A 26,894-nucleotide genomic window follows, 5' to 3' on the forward strand; every position below is an offset into this window, starting at 1 on the left:
TCCTTCAACATAAATAATGCACATACATACATACATACATACATACATAAGCAAGTTACTTTCAGGGTTGTGAGGACTTCCCCCCCCCCCCCCAAATTACAAACCAGAACATGGGTGTGGGATTGGGACAGACTGTTGGAAACAGGACTTCTGCTGCAAGTATCCGGGCGGCACAGTTTTCACAGGTCGCCAGCACATGCTGGAACCTCCTTGGTGGTGGTGGTGGTGGGGGGGGGCACGGTCTGGTCTCGCGCCCCAGCCTGCGGGGCTCCCGCGCTGGCCGGGCGCTGAGCGGGTCTCGGGGCTCCCGGCCGCCCCCCGCCGCGGGGAGCTGGGCGCCCGGAGACCCCGCCGCCCCGGGGACGGCCCGGCGGCGCGGAGAGCGGGGAGGCTGGAGCCCGCTGAGGTCATTTCCTGTGCCTGCCCGCGAGCCGCCCGAGGAGCCGCGGCGGCCTCGGCCTTGAAGGAGGGGGCGCGGCGCCGCGCTGCATGGGGCGCCGCGAGGCCCGGCTCGGCTTTGTGCGGCCCGCCCGCCGGCACCCCCGCCCCGCCGCGCCCCCGCCCCGCCGCCCCGCCGCGCGCCCGCCCGCGCCCCGCCCCGCGCCCCCTGCCGCCGCCGAGCCGAGGCCGGGCGGCCGCCGCCGAGCCGGCCCAGAAGGACGCGAGGTCAGCGGAGGGCGCCCGGGTCCCGGGTGGGCGGGAGGCGCGGCGCGGGGCGTGCGCGGCCCGGGGGCACCGGCGGGGCGCGGAGGACCGGCCGCCCCCGGCCGTGCGGCGACTCGGAGCAGGTGCCTCCCCACCCGGCGCTCGCGGCGCTGGCAGCGCGGCTGGGCTTGCGGACGCCCCTCGGGAGGAGCCGCCCCCTCGGGAGGAGCGGGACTGCGGGACCGGCTGGGGCCCGCCGCCCCGGGAAGGGCCTCGGGCGCGCTGCAGGCTTGGCGCCGCGCCGCCCGGCCTCCCGCTCGCGTCCCCCCTCGGCTCTCCTGCCGGCCTCGGCCTCGTCTCAGGTAATCTCTTCTGTGATTTCTCGGCGGCCCCTTTATGGACTCTGTTGGGTCAGGCTCGACTCCTACAAGCAGGTCAGCCAAGCAGAAAAGAAAACAAGTTGGGCACTGAGTGACAGGCAGGAGCTTTGTGTCCCGGGAGCCTTAGAGAGGACCCTGTCACCTGGGAACCCTCCTGGGGCGGGGGTGCAGGGGGGCAGAGGCAGTGAAGACCCTCACTTGGAAGTAGAATCCGCTCCCTGTTGGATCTGTCCCTTCCAGGTCATCTCTAGAACTTTTACTGTGAGCCCATCTCATAAAACTCTTTTGTGCAGAGCCTCAGTTCCAGGTAAAACTTTTTCTACTTTGAAAGATCATCTTAATAACAATGGCATTGGAAAAGTCGTGAGTTCTTTCGCCAGGCTTTTTGGACTGTCTTCTACCTGCCAGACTTTCTGTATGGTAATGTCACCGAACACCGAACACTTCTGTATGGTAATGTCATCTAACACTTGATAGAGTTTCTGCGTGTTATTATCCCCATTTTGCAAAGGAGAAAGCAGACTCAGAGAAATTGTGATTTGCCCAAGGTCATATAGCTAAAAAAGCGGAAGAGGCAAAACTCAGACCCGAGCCTCCTGTATTCCACATGTGGGATGTGGTTCACCGTTGCCCACTTTCCTCCAGTAGGCTGCTGAGAGGACCTGCTTAGAGCTAGTTATGGTGGTGGGGGTGGGGATACCCTGTGGTCTCAACTCATTGAGACTAACAACTGAGTTGAGAAAATGTGGTGCCGCTCTGCCCTTTTCAGAAGTCACCAGCTCTAGGGAAGAAGCATGTACCTCCTACTCTGCTCCCTCATCCTGCCCTCGTCTTCACTAGTCCCTTTTCTCTATGAGGCTGTGTAACCATATAGGGAACTCTGTGCTCCTTGTGGTTTGCAGAGTGCTTGATACATGCTGATGTTAAGGTGTGAGGATTCCCTCACTCCTGATCTGGGCGAGTTCACAGCAGGCTGGCTCTTGAGCCACCATCCTGCATTCTCTGGATAGCCCAGCTGAGCCTTCTCTCCATTCTGTCAAGAATGAATTCAAAACTGATCTCCTCCGTCGGGAAGCAGGCACTTATTGCTGGCTGGAATATGAATTCGAATAGTCTTGGGGAAGGCAATTTGGACTATTTGGCCATTTAAAAATGTATATCCTGCATTTCCATTTCTGGGACTTTATCCTTCAGATATTCCATTTCTGAACTTTATCCTTCAGATATACTCTGATGCCTATGGAATGACATATATTTGTTGCAGCTTTGTTTTAGCTAAAGGTTTCAAACAGCCCAAATGTCTGTCAATAAGGGACCCTTATACAATACAGCTGTTAAAAAGCATGGAGGGAGGACAGGTCAGGTGTGTATGTTGATATAGGAAGAACTCTCAGTTATAGGTTAAGTACAGTGTGTATTGTGTGTCACCATTTGTGTTTGTGTTGTGCATGCAACATATATGTGAATGCTTGTGTCTGCACTGGATATCTCTGAAAGACATAAAGCCCCATAGCACAGCTGCCTCTGGGGAGAACTGTGGCTGATGTAGAGGGGTGGGAAGAAGCCTTACTTTATACCATATACTCCTTTGTTCAGTATTCAAAAATAATGAGATAAAATAATTTTTAAAAATCCCGTTCTTGCTGAAATGGATCTGGTAGTGAACACATCTATGGACCCCATCCCCTAGTATACCCAGGCACTGGTGGTTTGCCTTTTCACTGTCGATTGTAGCTGTCATTATTGAGTGCTTACTGTATGCCAGGCTTCTGTAATATCACCTTTAATTCTCAAAAGAAATGACATAGTGTGGTCTATAAAATTGTCATTTTTAAAAAAGATTTATTTATTTATTTGACAGACAGGACAAGTGGGGGGAGGGACAGAGGAAGAGAATCTTCAAGAGAACTCTCAGGTAAGAGCAGAGCCCGCACAGGTGCAGGGCTCAATCTCACGATCCATGAGATCATGATCTGAGCTGAAACCAAGAGTCAGACACCTAGCGGACTAAGCCACCCAGGCATCCCTGAAGTTGCCATTTTTGAAGGTCAAAAAATCATTAAATGCTGATAATTTCATACGATTCAGCCTAATATTATTGCCCTCCTTTTGAAATATTATTACTTTCAATTTCAAAATGGCGCTGAGGCTCAAGAGGTTAAGCAAATGGTTTAAGGTCACAAGATTAATTAGTGCCAGAGCCAGGACTCAAACCCAGGCTTATTTGATGCCAGAAGGGAGGGGAGGACCGTAAGTACTACACTCTGCTGTTTCTCTTTACTGGTTATGTTCTCAAACGATGCTACTTCTGATTGTCCCTTTTGGTATTTAAATCCCGGGAGGCTGGAACATGCTCGCCTTTTCCTGTCTCTTCCAACATTGTGAAATGTGCTGCTTAGCACCCAAGAGTAAAATGCATATTGTTGGCTTGATCAGATGACAAGGTGCGGGCAGAAGGAGTTATGCACTTGTGTCTACTCATCCTCCCGCAGCTCTATCCCCAGAAAGAGGGCACAAAGCTCTTCTTTCCCACAGTTGGACGGGTGGCCAACAAAGTCGAGCACTTTTAGAAGATAGTGGTAGCCCATCACTAGCAAGCGGAAATGACAAAAGGTGCTCACACTCAGGGAGTGAACCATAGTGAGGTGACATGGGAGAACCCAGTGGAAACTGTACCCAGAACAGAGTCGCTGATACCTTGTGAAGCCACCTGCGGTGACCTCTGACCTCTTTCTTTTAGGGTCTTGTATTGGCTGGTCCTCTTTGCAGGGAAGTTCCAGGATATGCAGACTATAGACCTGAGGCTCGCAAGCCATGGGATCTTTACTCATCTTTATGTCCCCAACCTTGTACATAGGAATCACTTCACAAAAGTTGGTTGAATTAAATTTATTTATTTATTTATTTTTTATTTTTTTATTTTTTGGTTGAATTAAATTTAATCTCAGCATCTTGTCAATTTCTGGTCAAATCCCTAAACTTGCCAAAGCCATCCCAGGTCAAGTCTGTGTTTTCTCTGATAATAGGCCTAGAGTCTGAGGTTACCTGATGATCCCTGTGGGCTCTTTTCATCACCCACCCTGCACGCAGCCCCAGCCCCTGCCTCAGAGGTATACTCCACCAACCTCTGGGCTGTGTCAGTCCAGGATGCCGGGGTACTGAGGGAGTTCCAAAGCAGGGCTCCAGGTGGTGCAGTCATTTGACTGTCTGAGTAGGTTAGACTGACTGAGCAGTTTAGCATGCTGGGCGCTAGTAGGAATCAAGAGAAGTGGGTTTCACAAGAGCGGCCATGAGTTGATTTTTGTAGCTGGGGGGAGGGTATATGGGGACTTACTGTACTATTCTCCCTACTTGTATATATTTTAAGCTTTCCAGAATAAAAAATGAACAGTTGTACTAGGTTTTGTCCCTTCTCTCATCTCCCCATCTGTTTTGCCATTAATGTTCTGTGTTAGGCTAGTCAGATAGCATGAGACTCCGCCACCATTATTGAAGCATCTGCACAGAAAGAGGATGTTCTGTATGTTGGGAGATTGGGATTTTTGGCCCAGTTCTGATACTACTTAGGTCTGTATCTCAAGTCATGGATGTGATGGGTTTTCTTATCTGTTCATTGTGAATAATATCTCTTGTCCTACATCTCAGGGATATTGAGAGGAGCAGGAGAGAAATCACACCTGTCACAATACTTTGGAAAGTTAAAAACCATTCTGTAAATTCTCTTCTGCTCATCTTTGCACATCTTTATGGGAGAGACAAGTGCGAGGTGATTTAGCAGATGAAGTTCAATTTGCTGGTAGTTTGCCTTAACATCTCATGTTTTATAGCTGCTGCGGCAACCACCTGCTTCTGTCGGAAGAGCCTCTGGGCCATGTGCTTGGCAGTAGGCACCTTGCTCCAGTTCCCTTTTGAAAGCTTATAGCTCTCCTCACATGCTGAGACAAGCCTAGCACAAGTCCAGCCCCCACACTAGCATTTCCAGGGCAGGGAGAGGCTTCAGCAGAGCACTTGATCTGTTCAAAAATGTGATGTCATAAGATGCTTGATTGGGAAAGGACTCCCTGCAGTCTAGGTATAATTTCAGATATCAGGGCTAGGCAGAGGCCAGTGATGTGTTTTACTTCCAAAGCTCCTGGAGATTTTGATGATTTGGTTTTCCACTGTCCTCATGAAATCTGAGCTGCAGCTTTGACAGTCAATAACAGGGAATTAAAATACACCAAACTCTTTCAATGCCACGAAAGGATTAAGTTTCTCTTGCCCCTTGGTGTTATTTGGGTGTTTTTACTGCTAATTCTTAGCCCTCAGCTAGATTGCAAGACTCCCAGGTCCTACTTTCAGATCTGCCGCTTTTTTTATTCATATGAGAAAAAGCAAAATCCCTTTAAAGGACAAAGCAAATCAAACACGATGAAGCCTCCCAGCCTTCTCTTCTCCAGAGGCTCCACAAGGTTCTGTTTTGTCTTTTCAGCTGTGATCTTAGCTCAGAGAAGGTCATGTTTTGTTTTTGTCTTTTGTCTTCCTGCGCCGTTCCAGTCGGTCCCAGTCTTTTGAGGTGGGGATTGCTGGGAGGTCACAATGTTGGGATTGTTCAGTATGACAGTCCCGGGAGAGCAGGGCTGAGGTCACATGTCCAGTGTTCTGAGCTGCCCAGAACCCAAAGACTTAGATACTAGACCCATCAGTGTTTAATTGTTGGGCCTTTCTCTACAGGTCTACTGACCCTGCGTTCTAAATGGAAAGTCGAGACTCATGATAAATGTCTGTGCTTATAGAGGTTGTGGTGTCAGAATGTTTGAGACCAGGATGCCCTGGAAAATCTTGAATATGGGTTCACCTTAGTGCCAAGGATCCTGAAAGATCCCATAAAATAGTTCTCTCATTCTTAACAATCCAGCTCACTCTTTGTGAAATCAGAATTCTTTTCAGTTTCTGGATAGGTAAAGAGCACAGTTGCTAAGAGTAGGAATTTTGGAACAAGTATACCATTCCCACTACTTACTGGCTCTAGAACTCTGTATAGCCTCTCAGTTCCTCCCTGTCCTCATTGTGAGAGTGTCTTGCCTTACGTATCTTCATGAGGATTAAAGAGGCCACACAGGCCTGGCATACAATAAGAACACAATAAATCATAGCTATTTGTGGTATGGGAGACAGATACTTGTAAAAGTCAAATGTGAGGTGATTAACCCATTGAAGATAAGCTCATTGGTTACCAAGGTAGTATCCGGCAACAGTACAGCAGGTTCTGGGTTTTCTGAGGCCATGTGGCTCCTGAAGAAGTGAAAAGGGATTTAAAAAACAAATTTTTAGTACAGAACTCTCTAGGCATGTATTCAAATAGAGAAACAAATATAAAGAACTCCCAGGTGCCCATCAACTAGCTTCAAAATATCAGCAATTTGATAAATCTTATTTCATATATCTCCTCCCCACACTACTGCTAACCCCCTAACCATGAAGTATTTTATTTTTTATTTTGTTTTATTTTTAAAAGATTTTATTTATTTATCTGACAGAGAGAGAGCACATGCAGGGGTAGGGGAGAGGAAGATGCAGACTCCCTAGTGAACAGGGAGCTGGACTCCGCTTGATCCCATGTCCTGCAAGGGCAGACGCCTAAAGGACAAAGCCATCCAGCATTCCTACCATAAAGTGTTTTAAGGCATATATCCCAGATTATATCATTTCTCTTGTAAGTCATATGTATCTCTGACTGATCACATTGTAAAAATATTATCAACCTAAAAAACTAAAAGTCATTCCTTAACAATCACCTGATGCTCGAGTAATCATATGTCATGGTTTGGGGCAGACCAAATTTATGCTTGTTGCCAAGCATCATTATTACTGGGGGGGAGGGGCATTTTAAAGTCCTGATGACAGATGTGTCTTCCAGCTCATTGCTCCTTTGTGTTCAGTCTTCTGTGTCCTCTGTCTCTGCTTCTGTATTTTCTCATCCCCAACCTAATTTATCTTCTCTAAAATTTGTCCAGGAGACATCTGAGTATATTCCCCCAACTGGGAATATTATAGGTGTCTACTTGATTTGCTCTGAATTTGTATAATTGATGCAAAGACTTGTGGCATTCCCCGGAGTCTACCTCTGTAGTCTACCTACAGTCTACAGCAAAATGTCTACCAATCTTTTGGTTTGCATTTTCGAACTTAGGGTGAGAATCTGTTCCAAAAGAGAACACCTTTTTCTCTAAAAATCTATATAGGGGCAGCCCCGGTGGCTCAGCGGTTTAGCGCCGCCTTCAGCCCAGAGTGTGATCCTGGAGGCTCGGGATTGAGTCCCACATCAGGCTCCCTGCATGGAGCCTGCTTTTCCCTCTGCCTGTGTCTGTGCCCCTCCACCCCCATGTGTCTCTCATGAATAAATGAATAAACTCTTTAAAATAAAAATAAAAAAAATAAAAATCTATATAGATGGGAGCACCTGGCTGGCTTAGTTGGTGGAGCATAGGACTCTTGATCTCAGGGTCGTGAGTTCAAGTCCCACATTGGGCATGGAGCCTACTTGAAGGAAAGAAAGAAGGGAGGGAGAGAAGAGGAAAGAAAGAAAGAGAGAAAGACTAATTGTTAAATAGATAAATCTATATAGGTGTAGTAGAATCATTACTAAACTGGAAACCAGGGTTCTTCCTCCAGTTAACTATGTGATCTCAAATGAATCTGTCCCTCACTTTAAGTCTCCCCTAAACATCGTCCCCCTCATCATTCCTTCCCCCACAGTCTACCCCATTTCCCTGCTCCCATTTATCTGCGTATTGAAGCAATTTGAGTACATGGTAATTTTGCTATTACTTTCCTAAGAGTTCCTTGGAAAACTCAAAGATAAGGGGACCTCTTTTATTTACCTTTGCATTTCCAGTGCCTAGAACAGTGTCTAGCATATAAATGTTTGTTGAATGGATACATATTTGTTAAATAGGTAATCAAATGAAAAACAAACGAGGCCCCTTTTTTTTTTTTTTTTTTATGGCTGTCACAATGAGTTCCTGAGTTTGCTCAGCTAACTTATGACTGAACGGGACACACTGAGCTAAGGGAGGTGGAACAGAGGGAGAGTAGTGACTGGCATCCCCTAGCCCTGTTTTCTCAGCCCTCCTCTTCACATCCTTACTGATCCTCTCCCCTCGCTGTGTGCTGGCTCCCAGGGCTCCCTGGAACAAGCTGGAAGTTGCTCCCGTCATGGCAGAACTCAAGGTGGAGACCCGGGCCAGCGTGGACTGGCAGAAGCGCTGCCTGGCCCTGGAAACCCAGCTCTTCCGGTTCCGCCTGCAGGCCAGCAAGATCCGGGAGTTGCTGGCGGACAAGGTGAGTCCTGGAGAGCTAACTGGTGTCGCCACACAGGTCTCTACCAGAGCCAGAGACAGAGAGACAGAGTTGGAGTTGGAAAAGGTGAACTTTCTCCTTCTTCCACTTCTCCTTCTTCTTTTTGAGTTATTACCCAATTTTTAATTGAAGTATATTTGGCATATAACATTATATAATTTAAGGTACACTACATGTTAATCTGATACATTTATATATTATAATATGGTTGCCTTTGTAGTGTTAATTGGCACTTCTATCCCATTACATAATTGTCATTTCTTTTCAGTGGTTGGAATAATTAAGTTTCAGTTTCCTAGCAAGTTTGATGATTATAATGCAGCACTATTGTCTATATTCACTATAGTGTGCATTAGATCCCTAAGCTTGTTTACTACTCATTGCAGGAAGGTGAGCTTTTTATTTATTTCTTTATTTAAAGATTTTATTTATTTATTCATGAGAGACACACATACACAGAGAGAGAGAGAGAGAGAGAGAGGCAGAGACACAGGCAGAGGGAGAAGCAGGCTCCATGCAGGGAGCCTGATGTGGGACTCGATCCCGGATCTCCAGGATCACGCCCTGGGCTGAAGGCGGTGGTAAACCGCTGAGCCACCGGGGCTGCCCAGAAGGTGAACTTGTAATAAGATACTTTCCACACATGCAAAATGGAATCCAGGGGTTTTTTTGTTTTGTTTTGTTTTTTTTTAAGTCAAAAATCAAAGCAGGTTACTAAGCTGCATCTTGCATTCTTTCCCGCTTCAGAGAAATGATAGAAATCTTCTTGGTCCTCTATTACCTCTTGCGTCAACTGTGGCTGCAGTGGAGGTTCTATTATTCCTTTATTTCTTTTTCAGTGTGAGGAAAGAAAATGTTTTAGGGGAGAAAAATGGAAATCCTCATCCTACTGTTACCTTCTATTAAGCCTAAGAGCTATGGAAGGCAGCCTGGTTTCCTGGTGATAAGGACACAGGTTTTGAAGCCAGACCCACCTGGCTCTGCCACTTACTAGCTGTGTGACCCTGGCAAGTCCCTTCACTGGTAAGGGAGGGACACAAATGTCTGTCTTTCAGTTATTTTGAGAATTATGTCAGGTCACATATAAAGGTTTGGGCATGCAATAGGCCTTAAATGGGAACAATTATTGGCTTTCTAGGCTAAGGTGGGCTGGTCTGGGACACTGACCATCATTTGTAATGTTTCTCTAGGAAAGTGCATTCTAAACAGCTAACTTTCAGAAGCATTTTGGAGCATAACCTATATGGGGAGTAGAGACCTGCAGTAATACATACACACAGTCTCACACACACACACACACACACGTATATATGTATATATATTAACCGAATCAACTATCTTCTTTCTAATTTTGTTTACATTATCCATCTGCTTAGCCAACCTTTCTTTCGTAGTACAAAAGTGAAATTCAGTCCAGTCCTCTCTAAGTAATGTCAAAGTCTGGTTTGTAAAGCCTGAGGAAATAGCCTGTTTTATTGATAACCCCCCCTCCCTGAAGTCTAGGAAGACAAGTTATTGGCATTATTCTGCATTTCCACTGCTGAGGTATAGTGGCCCTGGACTAGCCTGAAGTAGAACTTGTGAACTTTGGGTCTGTTGTCATTGCTGTCTCCTAGTTCAGGCTTTGCAAAACAGAAACCAGCAGGGTTCCTGTGGCTGTGATTCAGGTACTAAGAAAGGGTGAAATTCAGCCACCTCAGCAAGAGGGAAGCAGGCCTTAGATAGTGGTTCTCAAAGGATGGTCCTTGTCACCCATGCCAGAAACCTGGAGAACTTACTAAGCACGTACATTCCTGGGCCCCACCCCAGTCCTTCTGATCCAGGGCTCCTGGGGGTGCCGCTCATAGTCTGCATGTTTAAGGAGCTCCCAGAAATTAAATTTGTACACTGTAGAGTTTGAGAACTTTGCCTTAGGATATGTGAGTGGAGGATAAGTAAGGGTCTCCCGGCTGGTTTGAAAGATGTCAGAGGAAAGAGACTTCTGTTCCTAGTAATGTGGACCTCAAAATAACCTTTAAAAAAAGACTGCTGTGAAACACCTAGAAATATTGGATTAAATATTTAAATTAATATTATTTAGAGCCACGAACTGAAGAAAATAGTGGGCAAAATGAAGAGGAAAACCCAAGTGGTACTCAACTCTGGCAGCTCAGTAGGACAGGCTGTGTGACTGGCCTTCCTGTAGCAGTGAGCAGTGTGAGGTTTAATCTGTGGAGACAGAGATGAGGTCTGGCCCGTTGGAAGCTGGAGCTGAAACTGAAACTTTCATGTAAAGTCAGGACTATCAAAGTACTTTACCATAAATAAAAAGGTAGACAAGGAAAAAAATCATCTACCAATACAGGGAGATAACAGAACAGCATTTCATGCTTAGCCAAGGCTCTGGACACACAAAAAAAAACAAAAGAAAGCAAAATAAAAGTCCTCCTTGAGAACCTGATGATCGTACTGGCTTAGCATTAGAATTTATACTATTTGTGTGGATTAGGAATGCTAAATCCTAGGCCAGTGATGACCCTAGGAGACCTCGTAGGAATAGATACAGAACCTCTCTAGAGAAACAAGACCTCAGCAGATCACACAGGATTCTCCCAGGAAAACAGAACCTATAGTAAAGATAAATATATGATCCAGAACAACTGAATGCTTGAGAGAATAATCTGTCCTGACAAGACATTCTTATATATGTCTCTTTTGACTGATATATTTGGATTTATTTCTACCATTGCATTCTGTGTCTTCTATTTACTCCTTTTTTTTTTTTTTTTAAATACTCTTTTTCTTTCTGGTCTAGACTTAATAGACTTTATTCCATTCTCAACTCTACTGCTTTGAAAGTTCTACACTCCATTTATTAACATTATTCTAGACTTAAATTCCAGGCTTAAAGACTGCTACTTGTTCCCCAGTATCTGTTCTCCCCTTCTCTCTCATACAAATAAAAGCCTCGGGCAGCCTGGGTGGCTCAGCGGTTTAGCGCCGCCTTCAGCCCAGGCCCTGATCCTGGAGACCCCGGATCGAGTCCCACATCAGCCTCCCTGCATAGAGCCTGCTTCTCCCTCTGCCTGTGTCTCTGCCTCTCTTTCTCTGTGTCTCATGAATAAATAAATAAAATATTTAAAAAAAGAATGTCTTGTCACATACAAGGATGTAGCATTGCTGTATGAAAAATTGGAAATAGCCTACATGTCAATCAACAGGGAAGTGGGTAAACATACTGAGTGTATTTGTACAATGTAATACTACCTTGCAGGTAAAAACGAAGCAGGTGAGCTAAATGTATAAAACTCAAACACCACCACTGAACAAAAAAGATGGGAGGACTCATAGAGAACAATATGGTTTATATAAAGTTTTAAAACCTACAAGATGGTCTAGCTGTTGTTTAGGGATATATGCAAATGAGGTAAAATGTAAACACAATGAAGTGTGGGGTAGATGCTAGAAGTGAAATTTAAGAGTATCCTGGGGATTTCGCTTCTCTGTAGTGGCCAATTTCTTTTTTTTTATTTTATTTATTTATTTATTTATTTTGTAGTGGCCAATTTCTTAAAGATGTCTAGAAGCAGATATGCAGAAATTAAGATTTGATAAAGCTGAGTAGTGGATACGTGTTTTAAAATATTATTCTCGGGATCCCTGGGTGGCGCAGCGGTTTGGCGCCTGCCTTTGGCCCAGGGCGCGATCCTGGAGACCCGGGATCGAATCCCACATCGGGCTCCCTGCATGGAGCCTGCTTCTCCCTCTGCCTATGTCTCTGCCTCTCTCTCTCTCTCTGTGTGACTATCATGAATAAATAAATAAAATCTTTTAAAAAAAATTATAAAAAAAAAGAATGTTATAAAAAAAAATATTATTCTCTGTGTTTCCTGAAATATTTCATAATAAAAACTATCTTAAAGTGCCTTCCTCCCCTATACCCTAGGGTCCTTAAACACATCAATAAGCACCTTCTTTCTTTGCAGCCCCTTGGGTCTAAATAGTTTGAACTTTTAGAAGATTGGCCCTATCTTCTCTTCCAGGCTGCCTTTGATTGTCATATAGCTGGAATGCCATTAAAAGTTGGGGGCTCAGAATATGACTTGGGTAAAGAAAGGGGAAGCATGTGGACATGGGGCAGAAGAGACTGGGGTGTGGGATAAAGGAGAAAGAAATCTTGACTAGGAATCACAGGCTGGAAGAATTAAGGAAGAGTACCAAGACATTAGCCCAACACCAGACCTCTTGGCAGGAAACCTTAAAGCCATAAATACCATGTTGCTCAATGTCATGCCTGTGCCTATCACCTGCAATCATCCCCAAACCAACAGGACAGGTTCAACAGTTCACTTTGAGATTTTCCCCAATACGTCAATAGGAAGAGATGACCCAGGTTTCTCAGGAGAGCTCGTGCTGGGGCCAAGCCCGGGTCCTGTCTTTGTAGCTGCTCCTAGAACTTACTAGTTAATTATCACCAGTACCCACCTACACCCGGTGAGCCAGGTCAGCTGGGTCCCTCTGACCAGCCCTCTCACCCGCCAGCCGGTGGGGATTGCACTGCCTGGATGACTGTGCTCACTCATTGCTGGCTGTTGTGCAGGGCAGGCCAAGCCTGGGTGCTTCCCAGGGGACCAGCCCTTCCTGGGATCAGATACTGCCCACTGGCTGCTAAGGCTTAGAAACCTGCCTTCATCCCCATCCCACAGCCTACTCATACTCGCCTCCCTCTTTGCAGAATTGCCATTCTGGACATGGAATGATCTGTGCTAAAAAGCAAACATTTTTTTAAAGAAAAGATGTCAAGGTTACCACATAATCCCTCACCTAAGGGTGAGGGGAAACAGTATTAGACCTTATTTCTGCTGTTATACCTTGCCAGGCCTGGTGTGCCGTTGCCATGGACATGCAGACTGCCAGGACCACGTAATTCTGTAGCCAGGTGAATTGTGGGTTCACTTCCTATCCAGTACAGGAGTCGAGGGAATGGCTGACGTCTTGGAGTTCACATCTTGCTCTGCTCCCTGGCACCAGTCCCGTCCCTGCTACCTCCACTCCCCCACCGCTGGCTCTCTTCCTTCGTGTACTGAAGAAGTCACAAAGGCTGTTCAGATCAATTTGAAACTTGATACTGTTCTTGGAGGCTGTATAGATGGATCTGAAAGTCCCTTGGATTTTTTTTCATTCTTGCTAAACTTGTGCTTTAGTTATGCCATCCGAAAAGTGGGAGTGTAGTAACTATCCACAGATGGGCTATCCACAGTAGAAATTACAATGATGAACACATGGCATCAATAATTAGAACTAACACAAGTTTTAAATTTTTTATTTATTTACTCCCTATTTCCAAAAGAGATTTGAGTGGACTTATAGGAGGAAGTAGTAATATAATAAAACATCCCTCATTTTTTAGCTTGAATATTTTTATTTATTTAATTTTTTAAAAAGATGTTATTTATTTATTCATGAAAGACACAGACACAGAGGCAGAAACATAGGCAGAGGGAGAAGCAGGCTCCATGCAGGAAGCCCGATGCAGGATTCGATCCCAGGACTCCGGGATCATGCCCTGAGCCAAAGGCAGACACTCAGCCGCTGAGCCACCCAGGAGTCCCAAGCTTGAATATTTTTAACCGAAGCAACTTTTCCCAGACCCATTCCAATAGGAAGGTGTACACTTCCTCTTTTCTAGAATTTCTTACTCGCTCCACCAAGATTTTAAAATGCAATAACTCAGTTTTACATTTATAAACCAAAAATTTGTAGTTTAAGACTTTTATTTCTTGAACAATGAATGGTTCAGTTCAGTCCCCTTAAACAAAGGAACAATTACTGTCACTCCTCCCCTCTCAGTCTATAGATTATACAGAGGCAGTGATTCTCTGTAGGCATCAGTTTCTCAATGTATGGATAGAACACAGAGGCCAGAAAAACATATATTTAAATACCTCAATTTATGAAAAGGCCAGGTACTATGAAAGGAGAGTACTAGGGCTGTCAGGACTAGCTGGAACTATGTTGAAGTCTGCATAAAGTCATCACAGAATTGACCTTAGCTGACAGATCCAATTTGCTTTGGGAGCAGATACCTTCTAGAACTTTATTCACTGTGTATGGGCATGTGTGTGTGTGTGTGTGGAGAGAGAGAGAGAGAGAGAGAGGCTTTTTATTCTCCTACCTATTTTTAATAGGGTCCACTATAGTGTTTTTCTGGAACCATAGTATTGATAGAGCTCTGTATCACTAAAGCCATTTGAGAAGCCCTGTGATGATGTGGGCTTGGCCCTAGAATGTATCCCAGAAGTTGGCTATGCTTAGCATTCTGGGGCCAGTTTAGTGTTTTTCAGAGTATGGTCTGTGGGTCACCTGCCTCAGGATCACCTGAGATTTTCTTCCCAAGCTCGTTCCTGGGTCTCAGCTTCAGGCTTGCTAATTAAAACCCTCTGTGGGTAAGACCCAAGAATCAGCCTTGAGTAAGCTCTGCATGGGTCATTACACCCCTGACAGTGAGATCTATAGCCACAAGCTCTTGCCATGGCCTTGCCTCAGCCTCATTCAGCTGTCTTTCTAGTGGACATCTTGAGCCCCATGTGCGCCAGAGGAGCAGGGTAACTCACAGATAAGACTCAGAGCCCTTTCTCTCCTGTATTATCTGTAGTCAGACACTAGGGCACCTCATGGTGCTGTATTTTATATATTTGGGACTAAACATAGGATTTTAATTAAACAAAAGATCTAGTAAAAAAAAAATAAGTTTGAAAGCCACTGTCTTTATAACAGAGATAACCATTTAATAGCTGAAACTGGAGGCTGCTACTCAGATGCTTGCAGGTTAACTTACAGAGGTGAGACAGGTGGGTTTTGGGAATGTGCTAGAGCTAGACAAGAAGTCCACTTATAGCCATAAGAAAATGTAACCCTAGCATGTCCAGGTCTGAATTTTCAAGGGAAGCTAGGAGCCAAGGATTGTGTGTGGAATCTCAGTTTTTACTGAGATTTGCGTATGAGAGGCGCAGTGGCTACCAGTATAGTTAGACTCTGTAGCCAGCCCTCCTGAGTTCTGCCTCTCAGCCATGTGACTTGTTAGCTAAGTTACCCAACCCCTCTGCATCAATTTCCTTATATACACAACAGGGCTAATGGTAGTACTTGCTCCCTCCTATTGGGATGAAGATTAAATGAGTCAATACGTGTAAGTGTTTAAGCCAGTGCCAGACATGCAGTGAGTGGCCTTGTTCTATCTGTCACCTAAATACCCCTAAGGCTGCCTATCCTACAAGACACCCTATAGACGATAGTTGGCAGCCTCTGGCTTGAAGCCATTCTTGCTGTAGGTGGATCATAAGTCAGATAACCATATGATTTCCCATCTAACCCAAGACACTCTAGAGGGAGAAAAGAAAGCTCTGTTAGTAATTATTGTGGGACAACAGGTGAACACCAGACTGTCCCAGGCAAAAGCATCATCTCTGTATATGAGAAACCAACAAGTAGCTTACTGTAAATGGCTCAGTAAGGGCCACACAGTACACGTGAGCTTTACATGAGCCACTTCATGGGGGGATCCCTGGGTGGCTCAGCGGTTTGGCGCCTGCCTTTGGCCCAGGGCACGATCCTGGAGTCCCGGGATCGAGTCCCACATCGGGCCCCCGGCATGGAGCCTGCTTCTCCCTCTGCCTGTGTCTCTGCCTCTCTCTGTCTCTCTGTCTATCATGAATAAATAAATAAAATCTTAAAACAAAACAAAACAACATGAGCCACTTCATGTAATGTTCCCAGCAACCGTCAGAGGTGAAGACTCATTACTCTTTTTTCTCCTGGTGAGGAAACTGAGGCACAGAGCAGTTAAGGAACTTACCCTAAAGCCACACTGTGGCAGAGCCAGTCAGGTTGAACACTTAGTGCTTCCCTGTACCGGTCTCTGGGGTGAGTGCAAAGCAGTAGTAAGAATGTTGAATCCCTTTTTCAAAGGACAGCTGAGCCCCAGCAAGTGTGGTGCTTGGTTCAGGCCACAGCTCAACACACGGGACTGTGCTGGGAGTGCAAGAGAGTGTCCACCACAGTTGCTGCCATGGTGCTGCCATTTCACAGCATTGTGAGTGTAACGAGGAGCTGTGGACACGGAGATTAAACACCAGGTTGGCACCAAGCGCATGTCATCAGGTCGCTGCGGCCAGTGCCAGGGCCGCTTATTTATGAGTCTCCTGTGCCGATCACAGCTGGTGAGAGTGGATCCTCCTCAAAGCCATCTGCCCGAACCTGACACCTCCTTGGCTAGTGCATCACCCAAGGCCCACAGACTCAAAGGACAGCTGAGGACATGGTACTAGGGAACCCACTCAGAGGAGAAATAGAACCCAAAGAAGGGGTGGCCCCATATACAAGTGTAAAGAACAGTCTGCCATCTTGAAAAGGTGGCATTAAATGAAGTCTGAAAACTCTAAAAATGACATTCCAGCATAGACATACCTGGAGTACTCCCAGGGCAGTGGAGAAAATGTGTTTTTATAAAAAGAAAGGGAAAACTAATATTAAAAATAATTCTTTTCAAACAAGGATGACAGGATGCTGGTAATTTTTGGAGAATAGTGATGGATACATGGATGGTCATTACACTCTTCTCTTAAAAACGTCCCAGATGTCCAGAATGTTTTTAGTGCTCAAAATTAGTTTTAGAGGGGAAAAAATACTCCAGAATAAAGGCGAATACAAAATGCTTTGAGTTTTGAGTGTCCCTGCTGGGAAGATAAGTACAGCTGGAGGATTGGCAGGAGTATGGGGACCCTGTGGCAGCCAGCCCAGACTGGGTGGAGACCCCAGGCGATGGAAAGTACGTTCCTTTCCATTTGCTTCAGTGACAGCATACTTTAAAGGGATGTCTAGTAGCAAAATTCTTGAGGGAAAAAAAATGCTCACTGTGTTGTCAATAACAGAGTGATTTCCAGCCTTGACCACTGTTCACCCAGTGGGTATGCCCAGCTGAGCAGTAGGACTCAAATACAATTCTATTCTTCACTCGACCTTGGTTTCTCCATCCATAAACTAGAAGACAAGTTTTTCTATCAGAAGTTTGAAAATACCAGACAGTTGTTACAGAAGGTTTTGAATATGAATGATCATTTCCTATGGAAATCCTATGTCTTCTGAGCTATAGAACAGATGTTAGATCTGAATGGTCCAGCTGAAGGTTAATCTAGGAAACTTGTCAGGAATTCAAAGCCTTCTTATTCAGTATTTCGTTGTATTCATTTCATTTCATTTCATTTCATTGTGTGCTGTATTTCCTTAAAAAATTAAATGCTTCCAGGGCACCTGGGTGGCACAGTCGGTTAGGCATACAACTCTTTGTTTTGGGTCTGTGGTCATGATCTACAGGTTGGGAAATGGAGCCCACATTCGGTTCTGCGCTGAGCCCAGAGTCTGCTTGAGCTTCTCTCTCTCCCTCTTGGTCTATCCCTCCTGCGTGTGCACATGCTCTCTCTTTCAAATAAATAAATAAATCTTATTAAAAAAATTTAGATGCTCCCAGCAACTGTATTAGAGTTATTTCTAAGGGGAGCTAAAACTACAAATCTGGCTAGCTTAAGCAAATGGAATTAATTTGGAGGATCCTGGGACAGCTCACAGAAATGAAAGAATTACCTAACATGACTTGATGAAGTTTGTGCACAATCTCCCATGCAGCCCCCTGATTCTTGTCTCTGGTCTCTTGATCCCAGATGTCAGATTCCTGGGGACAGAGAACTTGATTGGCCCAGTCAGGTCCAGTGCCAAAGGAGGACAGGTTATATAGTACTAACTTGGTCGTTGGGAGCCACTGCTGTGTGTCAACCTACACCTCCCTCCAACTAAGTAGAATTCTTGTTGCTCTGGGCAGCCACCTCTTTAATCATAATATCAGCTTATGCTATGCTCTTACCTTACCTGTAGCTGTTTGAAGGTCAGGGGATTCCTGTAACCCAGACTCCAGAACTATTTGATTTTGGAAAGGCCATCTGGCTCTAACTGATGCCTCTGTCTGGCCAGCACCAACCCACCCTCTCAGACTTGAGTCGAGAGGTTTGATCATGATTATGAAACCCGGGAAAGGAAGGAAAGAAGAGCTGTAGGCACCCTTGGCCTGAGGGCATGAATGCCCATCAGCCGTGGTCCTGTCCACTGGGAGCCCAGGAGGCGTTTTTGTCGCATGAGTTGTAAATCATGAGTTTTACTTGAGATCCTCAGATCCTTTCATAGGGAATGTGTGCTGAAAGCATCTGTATCTCCCCAGCCCCAAGGAGAAGAGAAAAAGTAGATGAGAAAAGGCTGGCCTGAGGCAAAGACATGCCCCAGGTCCTCAAACATGAACTCCTTCCAGAGAACTCTCCTTTCACACTGCCCAGCACCGGACTGGGGAGCTCCTTCTCCTGCATCCTTTAATCGAGAAGGGAAGGCAAAATTTCAGTTGAGCCGATGATAGATTGGGAAAAAAGAGGAGGGATTGATTGCTTGGTTCGCTGATAAATATCAAACCAGGTCCAGGCCAAAGAGAGAAGGTTGAGTAGCTGGAGCAAAGGCCAGACGTGCAGAGATGAAGTGGGTGAGGCTGGACTGGAACTGAGAAGGTGAGGCCTGTCCAGCCTCATGGAGGACGAGGCTGGGCTGTTCTGCCTCTAGTGTATGTTTAATGCATACATGTTGCCTTGGTGTAAGGCAGGGTAGGGAGGGAAGCAGGTAACTGACTGGGCTGTGGCACATGGCACATGGCACATGGCACATGGAAGCAAGGGGCTCCTGGCAGGAGAGATTGGCTTCCACAGAGCCTCTGTGTGATGACGTACACCGTGCAGGCAGCCCAGCGCCCACCAGGGGAGGATGGGAACTGCAATCCAGCCCGCACTCTCACCATGAGCTTGCGAAGCTGCCGTGTGGGCTCGTGAGCATCTCTTTAGCTTTTAGCTTAGAGCTGGTCCCCGATGAGTCTCCGTGTGTAAGAACGTTGGTCCCTTTGCTTGGGCCAGTTGGCATAAGATTCCAGAATTATGCAGCTCCTCAGACTTAAATGACACATCTCTACTGGTAGCAAGATAGAATTTTTAAGAATGTGTCTTGAGCCTCTCTGTTGAAGATTAAATAAATCAAATAAGGTGATGCCTGTTAATGCCCTTTATAGTCAGAGATGTCCTTGATAAGGGATAAATATTTGTCCCCAGCCAGTGAGCTGTTCCTGGGTGGAAAGGAACATTCTCTTGCTGCTGACGTGGTGGGGGCTCACGTGGGAGCATGTTCCATGGCAGGCATGTGGTGAGCAGTGGCAAGCACTGCCTGGGACCTGGTGCCGAGGAGACTGAGGGCTCAGGGCAGCACTGCCTCATGAAGAATGTTTCTGCTGCCTGCCGAGGCACCCCACACATAGGGGAAAGAACTAGGCTTTTACTCACTCAGCAGAGAGGACAGCAGCTCTAGGCTCTTCACCTGCCGCATAAACTCAGGATAAGGGAGCAGAGGGTTGCCATGAAAATCTTTGCCCTGACACCCTTGAGCCACTGGAGATGAGCAGTTTAAGTCTGGCTGTGTGGAGTGTCTGCACAATTTGCTCATGTTGCTCTGGAACCATGGTTGTGGTAGGGACACCCCACCTACATTTGTCCTTCCTCTCTGGTTGAGCAGATGCAGGAGCTGGAGCAGAGGCTGCTGGAGGCAGAGCAGAGAGCAGAGAACGCAGAGACCCAGGTAACGGGCCAGCGGATGGGCAGGACTGTGCAGAAACGGCCATTGGCCTTCCCTGATCCTTCCGAGGAACACGCCCAGACATACTCATCACCCTCACCAACTCCTCATGGGGACAAGAAAAACCAGCAGTCATGTCTCATTCTTCTGAACAAATTAATTCAGGTGTATGGAGCTCTCTTTGAGCATGAACGAGTCTTTGGGTAAGGGTTAGTACATGAGCAGATGGCTGGATTAGTTCAAATAGGCCAAGTTACGCTGAGGTAACAGGTCTCAACAGGTTATCCCGTTCAGTTCTCTGTCCTGGTATCTCTCCATCGAGGCTTAGCTGGGGTTCTACTTCCTACAGGGACTTGGGAATCGAGGCTGATGGAATTCTTCATCTTCTACCTGGACATTCTAGAACATGCAGCCTCCTTGGTTGCCATGGAAAGGAGAGAGCTCTTAAATATGTCAGTCCAGAAATGATGAGTCACTCCACTCAGACTCATGGGCTGGAGTGAATACCATGGCCATCTAACTACAAGAGGCTGGGGAAGAGTGAGAAGCACAGGGAACCTTCAGTGAGCAGCAGATGTCTCTGCCACCATGAGGCCGAAGCAGTTTCTCTCTGGGCTGTTTGTCCTGCCCAACTCGACCCTGTTGGGGCCCCCCCGAGCTAGATGGCCCAGTACCTAACCGTTTCTTCCTTGTCACATCCTTATTTTGCCCAGATGAGGCTTAATAAATGATTATTGAGTTAACTGGCTCCAACTGTTCTGGGTGAGAGCTCTGCCTGGGGATCGTGGGCTGGGGCATTGGGAAGTGTCCCAGGGCAGGTTAGTGGCCATGTCACACACCTATGCCAACCCTATGTAATGATGGTACTTTTAAGGTGGGTGTGATGGAGGAGAAGGTGAAACTGTCCAATCTGAAGAATGTGGACTTAGGAGGCAGCCTGCACCAGAAGTACCAAGAATTGCTGAAAGCCATGCAGAGCAAAGATGAGCTCATCAGCCAGCTGGAAGCACAGCTGGAGAAGCAGGTAAGGTCTGATGTGCAGCGCAGCACCATTGCCCTCTGCAGCCTCCACACCTGTTGGCCACAGGCTTCTTGAATGGAGCCCCTCTGCTTGTGGAGGGGAGCTCACTCCCTTCCCTCATGAGACTATTCTTTCACATGGAGATTTAACTGTTAGGTCCATTAGGAGGAGCTAGGCAGGGGATATAGTGGGGAAAGGACCTTGGAGGCAAGACTTCTTCTGGTCTGATTCCCCACCCCATCCCCAGCACCCGCTGCTCTCTGTAGGCAAATAAGTCACCGATTCGCATTTTACGCATCTGTAAGGTAGGGGTCATAATATACCCTAGGGCTCTCCAGAGAGTAAATTCAGGTAATCCCTGTGTAATATCAGACATGGCAAGGAGAGCTTGTCCTCCTCCACCCTGGCCTTGTGTCCTGTTGACATGTGGGACACGACACCTTTAGTGGCAGAGCAGCACAGAGCTGGACAGTGAGCCTCGATCAGCTGGTAGGCCAAAGTTTCTCAGTGAACCTGAGGGGGCAGAGACACGGGAGGCTGAGAGGCCACCGCCCAACCTTCCAGCTTCAGCTAGCCCCTTTGCTCCAGAGAGGGTATCTGGAACATCCCTCTGCCAGTTCCCGGCCTCCTGCCCTCTATAGTCCCATTAACTCCTTCCGAATGGTGTGCCTTCCCTCTGCCCTCGGCCTCACCTACCCAGTTATCCCCTGGTGCCAGGACACCATCATTTCCAACAAGCAACCTCACGGTGTGGCCAGAGATACCTTACCGCTTTTTTGTGTGGTTCATAGAAGTGGCAGCAACTGGGGATGAGTGGGCACAATGATTCCTGCTAAAACTTAGAAAAAAGAAACATTTTACAATAATGAAAGGTCAGAAAAGAAAGAATGCTGTTCTACAAGTAGGTACACCTGGCTTTAGTTCCAGCTGTGCTGCCCAAACTGATAGAAGCAAATCACTTCACCCTCTGGGCCTCAGTTTCTGCAGCCACATAAGGAGGGTATCGGACTAGGCAAGGGGTTGGCCAGCTTGTTCTCTCAAGGGCCAGATAGTAAATACTTTTGGCTTTGTGGGCCACGTGGTCTCTGTTGCAACTCTTCGGCTGTGCCATGGTGTCGTGAAAGTAGCCCTAGACAATACCATAAATGAATAGGCATGGCTGTGTTCCAGGACAACTTTATTTATAAAAATAGGTGGGGCGGAGGGAGGGTTGGGAACCAGGTGGAAGGCTGGATTGTGGCCAGTGTGCAAACCCCTTAAACTGGATAACCTTAAGATCATTCCAGGGTTCATTGTGAACGTTTCTTGTGTATCAAAGGACAGCATTCCATTTTCATTTTGTTTATTTAGCCAAGCCCCGATTTGTGGACACTTAGTTATGTCCGGTTTGGGGTTTTTTGCTTTATCAAATAATATTGCAACTCATGATCCCTAAGCAGTGAGTTTGCTAGGTCAGCCATTTAAAACACGGGCAGATATTATCAAATTGCTGCCCAAAAAGGCTTTGCCAGTTTCCATAAGAGGGATTGTTTCCCAACATCCTTGACAATTTGGGATGATATCAGACTTTTAAATTGTGTTAGTCTGATGGAAGAAAAACGAGGTCTGACTTTTATGGGCATTTTTAAAGTTATGGTTGGGTTGAACAACTTTTCATGAGTTTCTTTCCCTTTATTTCTTTCTGTTGATTTCCTGTTCATATTCTTTGTGCATGTATTTATTGGTTTGTTTATTTCAAATTGGCCCTCTTTATGTAAGTCATTTGTGTTGTAAATCATCCCCCCAGTTTGCTTTTGATTTTAAGGGAACTTTTGTTTGTCAGATAGTAATTTATAATGACAGTATAGATTCATTAGTCTTTTCTTTCATGGCTTTAGGATAGGTATCATGCTTAGGAAGGCTTTTCCCACCCACCTTAAGAATATTTTTTAAATTCATAAATGAATTTTTTTCCACTGGGCCACTCCCCCCCACCCCAGTTGCTTGATATTCCTTCTCAGAGCTTCTGGGCCCCCCACCCCCTCCTACCCCTGTCATTCACTCTACTGGAGGCTGCTATGATTAACTAAAGACCTTCGATTTCTTGCAGAAGCAGATGAGAGCTGAAGAAGCAAAAGTTGTCCAAGAGAAAGCTGCAAAGATCAAAGAATGGGTGACCCTGAAGTTAGCAGAGGTGAGCTAAAAACTCCTCTCCAGAAACCTGGAGTGGCCATATGGCAGGGGTCCCTCCATCCTCCAGCACAAAGTCTCCTGTTTGTGGGGCCTTGACAGACCTTCATTGTGTTAACCATTTGTCCTTCATTCAGCTTGAACACTCAGACTCATCACTTCACGTTTCCCTTCCTCCTGTCACCGTTGGGTCTCCCTAGGGCTCCTGATCAGCTTTGCATGCGTTTGGGGAGGAGTGAATCTCCCATCTGAGGTGTGAGAACATACACCCTACTGCTGCCCTCCCCACTTCCCCTCTGTCCTCTCCTTTCTTCTTTGTGGTATTGGCAAAATATACATGCCATTTCCCATTTGCCCCAGTTCAGTGGCATTAAGTACGCTCAAAATGTTGTAAGACCACCACCACTGTCTGTTTCCAAAACTGCATCACCCCAAACAGCAGCTCTGTACCTAGTAGACACCAAGTCCCTGACCTCTTGCCCCCCAAACCCCCTATCCCCCCAGCTTTCCACCTCTAGCCATTCATTTCCGTAGCTCATGGGTTGCTACAGCTTGATTTAGGAAGACTTGAGGCTAGAAGCTGCAGTGCTACTAGCAATGAAAAACAAACTGCAACCTCTTTCTCGAAACAAGAGGAAAAGGAATCGAGGGTCACCTGGGTGGCTCAGAGGTTAAGTGTCTGCCTTTGGCTCAGGATGTGCTCCTGGGGTCCCAGGATCCAGTCCCACGTCGGGCTGCCTGCATGGAGCCTGCTTCTCCCTCTGCCTGTGTCTTTGCCTCTCTCTCTCTCTGTCTCACATAAATAAATAAGTAAAATGTTAAAAAAAGAAAGGAAAGGAATCGAATTTTGGAAAAGGACAAATGCCAACTTTTCTTCCTCCACCCTGGCACCATAGTTCATACCTGCAGGGGGGACCAGCTCTTTTTGCCTCTCCTCTCCTGCTGTGGGTGCATATCTCATGTCACCTGCTAGACTATAAATTCTTGGAGTGCAGAGCTGATACCTAGGATGCCTCCATATTTGCTAAAAGGTGCTCGAAAAAGTAGGTTGGATTTCATTCCAAAGAAAATGGGGCAACCACAAACATGAGTCTTACAGATAGTGTGTTGAGTAAAAGAAGCCTGACCTAGAAGCACACACCATATAATTCCATTTATACCAGAATGGGCACAACTGGGCCAATGTGTGTCGGGGTGCATACTTAGATGATAAAACCCAGAAAGCAAGGGGGTGAGTCTTGTACACTTAGAAGAGTGGTTGCCTTCATGGGGAGAGAGAAGCGTGTGAATGGCAGGGGGTACATCCCGGTTTGTTAACAATGCTGGCAAATTCCTATTTCTTGACCTTGGCAGAAGTCATATGAGTGTTCACTTCAGAGTCATTTGTTCAGCTCTTCGTTGATATGCTATGCAATTTCCTGTGTATGTATTATAGTTCACAATTTTTTTAAAAAGTTAAAATACCTAGAAAAGGTGCAGGGGCTGCTAAATGGAATTCTATCCCAACCAAAACTGGTTAGCACAAAGGAAAGGGGTAGGTCAGAGCTCCTGGGAGGGCCAGCCCTGGATTGCTGGGGCACCAACTGTTCTTTTTCAAAGATTTGATCTTTAAAAAGGATTTTAATCTTATTTTGAATTATATGCCTGAACCTGTAGGCTAAATATTCTAAATCTTTATTTTTCTTTTTGCCCAGCTTGAGATGGAGAACCAGCACCTGAAGAGCAGTAATCAGCACCTGGCGGAGCAGGTGGGAGTCCTCCAAGATGCTCTAGAAGGTAAGCAGGACAGGCCTTTGTGTGTGTGTGTGTGCGCACGCGCGTGTGCCAGGGCATACATTGAATTGAGGAAGCTCTTAATATGCCTGTTTTTCACCCCAACCACAGCTCTTCAGATGGCACCTTCAGGGAAGCTGCTGGTGGCCACCCAGGAAATACCAGAGCAGGATTCTGGTCCTTCAGGTCCAGGAACCCAGCCGATAGGGCAGGACAGTGGTCCTCAGGCCCAGGGTGCCCTGAAGGCAACTATGGCTGCACCTTCCCCAGATGCCCTGCAGAGCAAGGACTCTGTTTCTCCAGGAATTTCCCTGGAGGATTCTAGTCCCATCGTGGTCCATCCTGGGGAAATATCAGACTCCAAGGCCCTTCCCTTGCATCTGGGAGAGGGCTCTCCCCACCGGCTGTGCATGAAGCCTCGCACCCACAGACATGGTTCGGCCTCCTGGGGTGAGGGCCTGGTCATTGCTCAGGGAGGGACACTCCCTGGGACAAAGAATTCTGCCAGGGAAGGCAGCCCGGGCTGCAGCCTGACCCTACCAAAGGTGCGGGTCCCCAGCACCCCGCGGGACAGCATCCAGCTGGCCAAGCGGCACCACAGCCAGCCCCAGGTGGGCCCTGGGCACTTCAACCACGTGGTGAGCATTGAGATTGGGACCCTCTCAGCCCTCCACCCCTCCAGCCTTCCTGAGGTGGAGGCCCGAGCTGAGCTCCGGGAGGAACCAGAGAATGTGGAGATGGAGGAGCAACCCCCAATGGCGAAGGAAAAGGAAAGAGAAAGCCCGAAGGCCCCCAGAGCTGAGCTGGAGGAAGTGGATTTGGGCAACAAACCCCCCACACCCCCACTGCACCGGTTTCCATCCTGGGTAAGAGGCAGTTGGTTTGCAGGGCAGAGGGGCAGGGGGGCAGAGTGGCTCACCGAACACAGCCTCACGTGGAGCCTGAGATGAGGCTCTCGTCCTCATGACCAGTTAGCAAGGGGTAGAGCCAGGATTTGGGTGAGCAGATGGTGGTTGGCTCTTGTTTCATGAGCATGTGCCACACGCCAAGCTGGGAGCTTTGTGCACAACGTTCTCATTTAATCTTCTTGACTCTTCGGGGTGGTGCAGTGTGGTGGTAAAGAGCACAGATCCCCGGATCAAACCACTAGGGGTCAACTGCTAACTGTGCGCCCTGAGCAAGTTACTAAACCTGCATGCCTCGGTTTCCCATCTGTAACATGGGGATAATAGTACTTCCTTTATTGGGTTGTTTGTGAGGATTGATAGTCTACTAGCTGGCAGTAAGTACCCATGGTAGTGGTTCACAGCTGGCTACTGTTGTCTGTGAGCCTTAGCTCCCATATTGTAATATTGGATAAAGGACGTGATGTCTGGTGGCACTGCCTCAGAATCAGTGATCTGGGGTTGGGAGCACCAGTGAAACAAGACCAGCCATGTGTCAGTCTTCGGAGAACTGGGAGGTGGCTACGTGAGGTCATTCTTTAGTCTCTTTATTTCACCTTTCTGCCTGTTTGGCATTTTCCATGATAAACAGTTAAAATGAAAACGGGGTGGATGGACATGGATGAGGTTGAGCAGGTCAGTGTGGAAGGTGGGATGAGAGCTCTCATGAGAGCTACATGAGAGCATGTAGCTCACGGCCCGGCGGAAGTGTGAACAACTTAGTACTGTCCTGTGTCACAGATGGGAAACTGCTGTCCCCACAGACGTGGTTACTTACTCAAGGTCATGCAGTAGTTAGTGAGGAGCCAGGCTTTTTTTTTTTTTTTTAAGATTTTATTGATTTATTCATGAGAGACAGAGAGAGAGAGAGAGACAGAGACAGAGACACAGGCAGAGGGAGAAGCAGGCTCCATGCAGGGAGCCCAACATGGGACT

At 46.8% G+C, this 26,894-nt stretch overlaps 1 protein-coding gene across 4 annotated transcripts in view; it reads left to right on the top strand.

Moving 5' to 3' along the window:
- Positions 1-596: 596 nt before the first annotated feature.
- The window catches only part of PLEKHH1 (pleckstrin homology, MyTH4 and FERM domain containing H1), a 51,471-nt gene continuing 25,173 nt past the window's right edge, over positions 597-26,894 (top strand). Inside the window, exons 1-7 of one of the 4 annotated variants that reach the window (XM_072839021.1) lie at positions 597-666; positions 8,189-8,348; positions 19,992-20,054; positions 20,926-21,075; positions 23,162-23,245; positions 24,936-25,017; positions 25,126-25,880. In XM_072839021.1, coding sequence (XP_072695122.1) covers positions 8,223-8,348; positions 19,992-20,054; positions 20,926-21,075; positions 23,162-23,245; positions 24,936-25,017; positions 25,126-25,880 — 1,260 coding nt within the window. In that variant the 5' untranslated portion in view covers positions 597-666; positions 8,189-8,222. Of the gene's footprint in view, positions 667-859; positions 1,008-8,188; positions 8,349-19,991; positions 20,055-20,675; positions 20,814-20,925; positions 21,076-23,161; positions 23,246-24,935; positions 25,018-25,125; positions 25,881-26,894 lie in introns of those variants that run through there. The other 3 variants (XM_072839024.1, XM_072839022.1, XM_072839023.1) reach the window with 3 other exon arrangements.

Source organism: Canis lupus, chromosome 9 (genome assembly GCF_048164855.1).
Source record: "Canis lupus baileyi chromosome 9, mCanLup2.hap1, whole genome shotgun sequence".
Classification (NCBI taxonomy): domain Eukaryota; kingdom Metazoa; phylum Chordata; class Mammalia; order Carnivora; family Canidae; genus Canis; species Canis lupus.